Here is a 6296-nt window from a genome sequence, read left to right as displayed (position 1 = left end):
GCTGATTTATAGTAGCTTACTTTTCGACTTATTTGCCATGAAACCACCTCTATTCTGGGAAGAGGGTATTTTCAAGTTAAAGGAAAGATGGAGACGCATTGTGCAAGAGTGGTTGGCGTTAGGAAGGGCATCCAGCTGTAGAAACTCTGCCAAATTTAGATTGGAGCCTGGTGTTGCCATCCGGTTTCACCAGTCCTCAGTCAAGTCGTCCAACCCATGCTAGCATGGAAAGCGGACATTAAACGATGATGATGATGATGATGATGATGATATATATATATATATGTGTGTGTGTATATATATATATATCATCACCATTTAAAACTCATTTTTCCATACTGGCACAGATTGGACAACTTGATAGGAGCTGGCAAGCTAGAGGACTGTACTAAGCTGAAATGTTCCAGAGTATACTGGGTTCCCTTTTTTATATATAACATTGCCCTCAGTGTGATAACCAAATAACTCACATGACAAGACTCCTTAACTGAAGGAGGTGTAGTGTTGAGGAAGGTGACATAAAGCCACCTACCTCAATACTATGAGAAGATAAAGGATGATAGAGAGATAGAAACAAGTTCACACGTGTATCATATCATAACATATCAAAAAAAAAAAAAAAATACTCATATTCTCCAATTTCCAACTTTGGTAAATGTTTATGTTTGCACATCCTGACACAAAAACGTCAGAAGGCGATTTTGGTGTAAAGGGACATAACTCAGACTACTCTAAGTCAGTTTTATTATTCAGTGTAACAACTAATTCATTGCACTCCGATACACATGTATTATGAATGTAGGGATTCTTTCTTTAAAATGGATGGTACCTTGTTAAATGAATATTTTCTTGTGATTAAGAGTAGGTACCTTTTATGGATTGTATTTAAACCAACAACTCAAGCAAAAACTGAGAATAGTAGTAACTGTCTTTCCTAAGAGCCAAACCAAAATAGTTGACACAAGCTTTGAATTCATGATCAGCCGATTGTAATCCCGATTTTTAAATTCATATCCCTAACAAAATTTTGCCCAAGATATTATTTTAGTCTTCAACTGGTTTTAGTCATTGAACTGTTGTCACACTGGGGTACTGCCTTCAATGTTTTAGTGAACTACATTACCGCAACCCTTGTAATTTATCTGGTGCTTATTTCGTTGATCTCATAAGGGCCAAAAGGCTACTCAGCCTTGAAATAAAGCAGGCATGGTAACCTTTTGTGGGAAGCAGGCCACATGAGGCATGACTCATCATCAGGTAGACCATGCTACTAAAAGAAATTCAAGGTAATTATTCATTATGTGTGTTAGGTGTGCCATTCAAGAAGTCTGATGGGCTCCAGTTTGCCCATGACTAGTTCCTTAGTTCTTTCCTGAGTCATATAGACTCATAGGGCTGGTTTCCTGGTTTTTATGGCATATATATATCTCCCACCTGGATGTGACTCCAGCCTGTCACAGGATTACTCATTTTTGCCAGTTAGATGGACTGAAGCAACATGAAATGAAGTGTTTTGCTCAAGAACACAATGTGTTGCCTAGTCTAGAAATTGAAACCACAATCTTACAATCATGAGTCCAACACCCTAACCACTACGCCGTGTGCCTCCACTTGCCCATGACTGGTGTAAAATAACACAACTCAGATGTAGCTAAATACCATAAGGTATTTTTGTTCAACACACCAACTTTGTTTGTACCACACCAATATACACATTATGAACACAGGAACTTTTTCCTTTAAAATTATTTTTAGATTGCTGCCAAAAAAATAAACGTATGTTTTTAAATGTTTCAGCATATAAATTTCAATTCATGAAAAAACTTTGGGCGTTGGATGATGTAAAGGAAGACTTGGTGGCTGATGAAATGTTCAGCTATCATCAGGTGAGGTTTTTGCTAACTGCTCTTGTTGTGTCTGATGCAAGTTATATAATACAACTGCCACAGAAGGGTCTATAGAAAAACTTGAGAAGTTCAGTACTGTGAGGAGTGAAGAGCTTCACCTGAGTGAGGAAGAGAGGAAAAGAAATGTTGCTTTGGTCGTAGGAGTTGGAGATGTTCAACCCTTTAGCATTTAGATTATTCTGTTAAATATAATACTTATTTATTCACATAGCTTTCAATTAATCCCACATTATCTTGTAGCTTCAATATTTTGATGATGTGATTGTTAATTTTTAGAATGACATTGCAGTGGAGTAGATGTGGCCAGTTTGAGCATAAAATGGGTTGGGTTTTAAGTCAGTAGAGTGAAAGAATTAAATCAAAAAGTTGATCATTTTTACCCTGTCAAAAACAGTCTGCCACACCACTGATCATATACTATACTGTTAAAGTTAAGGAAGAAACATTAGTAAAGTGGAAACCAGTGAAACTCTTTTTCTAAATTCATGCATATATATAATTCATAAAGCTGAGAATTTAAGTATAACAATGAATAGTTCAGCAAAGAATATTTATATAATAAAGGCATAACAATTTAGAATTTGTAGGCCTAATATTGTGTGTACATATATATGAATATAGTTCAATACAGTGTGTGTGTTTGTGTGTGTGTGTGTGTGTGTGTTTAATATATACAACATATATCATACATGATGGAATGGCTTTTGGGTAAGAAGTTTGCTTCTCAACTACATGGTTCCAGGTTCATTCCCCTTGGGCAAGTATCTTTTACTGTAGTTCCAGACTGACCAAAGCCTTGTGAGTGGATTTGGCATACAGAAACAGAAAGAAACCTATTGTGTGTGTGTGTGTGTGCGTGTGTGTGTGTGCGTGTGTGTGTGCGTGCCTGATTATATGTCTTGACATTGCATGACAGATGCCAATGAGTGTCCCAGTCATATAGGTGGTGTCATTCATTTCCAATATTCTGTGAATGTCCAGCCATGGGAAATATTACCTTGCTTGGAAACAGGTACAAGTTGCTGAAGAAAATTTGACTCAGTAAACTCCATCTGACCCATACTAGTATGGAAGAGTGAATGGTAAATTGGTGATGATGAGAGTATGTATTATATATCAAAGTGTGAAGAGTGGTCTATCTTATAGTAAGTTTCATATTTCTCCTAATTCTGTTAGCATGCGTCATTAAATTCTAGTTACTCCCCTTTGAACCTGAAGCCAGTAATGAGAAATTAGTTTGCGTTTTATATTTCTCCAAAAACATTCCATGAAAAAAGTTTGGTTATATGATATAACATGTCTTTTAAATACAAAAGTTAGAGGGAAAGTTCATAGGCTGACCAAGATACTCTTATGGAATATGACCAAATGAGGTTTATTTTTCCACATAGTCCCCCTTGCTGTCCACACACTTCTTCCATCGGTGTTGCAGTGCTTGGATCCCATTAGTGAAGCAGCTTTCATCCTGTCAGTCAAAATAGTCATCAACAGCAGATATGACGTCATCATCATTGCAATACAGGTTCCCAACCAAATGTTTTTTCATGTTGGGGAACAGATAATAGTCGGATGTGGCCCAATCAGGAGAATAGGGAGGATGATCAACCAGTTCAAAGCCACAGTCACACACAGCAGCCATTGAAACCAAGGACTTGTGTGCTGGAGCATTGTTCTGATGAAACAAGACCCCTTTCATCAGTTTTCTTGGGCATTTGGTCTTGATAGCCTTTCATAGCTACCTCAGCAAATTGGCATAGTACTCTCCATTAAATTAATTTCATTAATAACAATAATAATGTTAAGGATGATGTGATTGTTTATTTAAGAATCATATTGTTGAGTAGATATGAGAGGCCAGATCCGGTCAATTTTAACATAAAACAAGCTAAGTATTTTGGCCAGATACGGTCAGTATAAATGCTAATGAGTTAACTCGTAAAGGCTCTTCTGATTTTGATTTAGAAATCAGGGAACCAACAATGAAAAATTCTGAATGTTATTTCTTTTAATAATTTTTAATGAATGGCTACAGACAATTCACTCCTGTTGCTAGTATTGTTCAGAAATGTACAAATGTCTGCAAATCGTCATCATCATTTTAACATCAAATTTTCCATGCTTGCATGCATTGGATATTATTGCATGGTATTGAGGCAGAATTTTTCTGCAGCTGAATGCCTTTCCTGTTGCCAACATTCACCTGTTTCAATGGAAGATAATACTTCCCTATGGCTAGATATGATCTTGCAGAATATTGGAAATGAATGATACTACTTATGACAGTGACAGTCATTTTACAACACTCATGCGATATCAAGACCAAGGGACACAAACATCCACACACTCACATATATACAAAGGGTTTCCATCTACCAAACACACTCACAAGGCTTTGGTTAGTTGAACTGAACTTGGAATCATGTCATTGGGAAACAAACTTCATACCACACAACCATGCCTGCATCTAAACCAGTAAAATAGAAAATTAAAACAAAAAATTCTTCCTCTGCCTCAATAATTTTTAAGTCTAATCAAGTAATCTATAAGTCTTAATGCAAGACATGTCCATTTTATTTCTATTATGTCTTTGTATTTATTTTTTTTAATAGGACCTTCCAAATTATGTTGCTGGTTTCCATGACTGTCCGCTAGCTACTGCTGTAAAACTGTCTGCCTTAATTTTCAAAGCAACTCATGAGAACACAGAGTTAGATAATACAAATTTCAGGTAACTTGGGTCATACTTTTAAACATTCCAATGATTTTTTTTTTCTTTTTTCAAGTGTGATAATATTATTTTGTATTATGATGATATTTTAATGGTAGTTTCTGTACTGTGGTGATGTTTTCTGTACTGTGATGTTCTTTGTACTATGGCAATATTTTCTATATTGTGATGTTCTCTCTACTGTGATAATGTTTTCTACAATGTGGTGATGTTTTCTCTACTGTAATGAGGGTTTCTGTATTGGGTGATGTTCTCTGCACTGTGATGTTTCGTATACTATAGTGACATTTTCTGTACTGTGATAATGTTTTCTGTACTGTAGTGATATTTTCTGTATGCTGGTGATCTTTTTTGTGCTGTGGTGATATTTACGATGATATTTTTTTGTACTGTAATGTTATTTTAATATTATGCAATGTTATTTTATATACTGTGGTTTTATTTTCTGTACTGTGGTTGAGGTTTTTGACAACATTTTTTATGTATATAGCTGAAAATATGCATTTTTAAATCAGACAGTCAAATAATGAGGGACAATGGCCATAATGTTTGAAGGCCCCTTGCAGACTGGTGGGACTGAACACTTTTAGGCTGATGTCTGGAAAAAAAAATATGAGTGGTTTGTGGTCAGGAGTTTCAGGGGTTGGGACTGGGCAACAGGAAGCTGGGAATTACGTTATATTGAGTAGGCAGAGATCAGATGCTCCAACAGACATTCATCTTTCTATAAGCCTCACTTTCAAGACATCACTATTTACCTATCTTTTGGTTTATTCTCCATTTAATTTCCGTTGCCATATTTTTTACATATATTTTCAACTCACTGCATTTTTTCTTTTTATAAATTATAGTTGGGAGCTATTAAGAAGAACTAGTTTAAGTTAGTATTACATATGTTCAGTTTGAGTTATTAAGAGCCAGTGCATAAAGAGCAAATGTGGTTCAGAATGGAAAGTTGGATATAGTATCAATGGTGGTTAGATGAGAGCATCAAATAAATTTGGCTGGAAGTGACATGGAATAAGAAATTTAAGAGATCAATGCTTCTTTCTATCATTATTATTATCATTAGTAGTAGTAATAATATTATTAAGGCAGTGAGCTGGTAGAATTGTTAGCACACCAGGCAAAATGCTTAGCAATGTTTCATCTGTCATTACATTCTGAATTCAAATTTCGCCAAGGTCAACTTTGCCTTTCATCCTTTTGGGGTTGATAAAATAAGTACCAGCTGAACACTGGGATTGATATGATCGACTCATCCCCTCCCCCATAAAACTGCTGCCCTTGTGGCAAAATTTGAAACCATTATTATTATCTCTGCCTTAACGAAGGTAAAAGTATTGTTTTCAGTTGTGTTTGTTTGTTTGATTGTGGACAAGATATCTCAAGAACTGCTGGATGGATTTGGATGAAACTTTTAGGGATATTTGCCCTTGCGACTGGCATGAACTGATTAGATTTTGGGATTGATCTGGTGTTAGACAAAGATTCTGCTTATCATTATTATCATCATTATTATTATTATTATTATTATTATTATTTTCTGCTTTAAGGGAAGTCATAATACCAGAGAAATTCATACCACTCATGACAAAAGAGAACTGGATGAGGGTAATACTTTCTTTTGATTATTTTTTTCAATAAAGCGCTACTCTTTA

At 35.5% G+C, this 6296-nt stretch overlaps 1 protein-coding gene across 2 annotated transcripts in view; it reads left to right on the top strand.

The window, feature by feature from the left end:
- The window catches only part of LOC106872589 (myosin-VIIa), a 99496-nt gene that overhangs the window by 84379 nt on the left and 8821 nt on the right, over window positions 1-6296 (top strand). For both annotated transcript variants that reach the window (XM_052971213.1, XM_014919623.2), the window contains 3 exons: window positions 1798-1886; window positions 4517-4635; window positions 6192-6249. In XM_052971213.1, coding sequence (XP_052827173.1) covers window positions 1798-1886; window positions 4517-4635; window positions 6192-6249 — 266 coding nt within the window. The remainder of the gene's footprint in view (window positions 1-1797; window positions 1887-4516; window positions 4636-6191; window positions 6250-6296) is intronic.

The sequence above is a fragment of the Octopus bimaculoides genome, chromosome 10 (assembly GCF_001194135.2).
Source record: "Octopus bimaculoides isolate UCB-OBI-ISO-001 chromosome 10, ASM119413v2, whole genome shotgun sequence".
NCBI classification, from domain to species: domain Eukaryota; kingdom Metazoa; phylum Mollusca; class Cephalopoda; order Octopoda; family Octopodidae; genus Octopus; species Octopus bimaculoides.
Note: the sequence above shows the minus strand (reverse complement) of the source record. Positions and strands in the feature narration are given on the sequence as shown.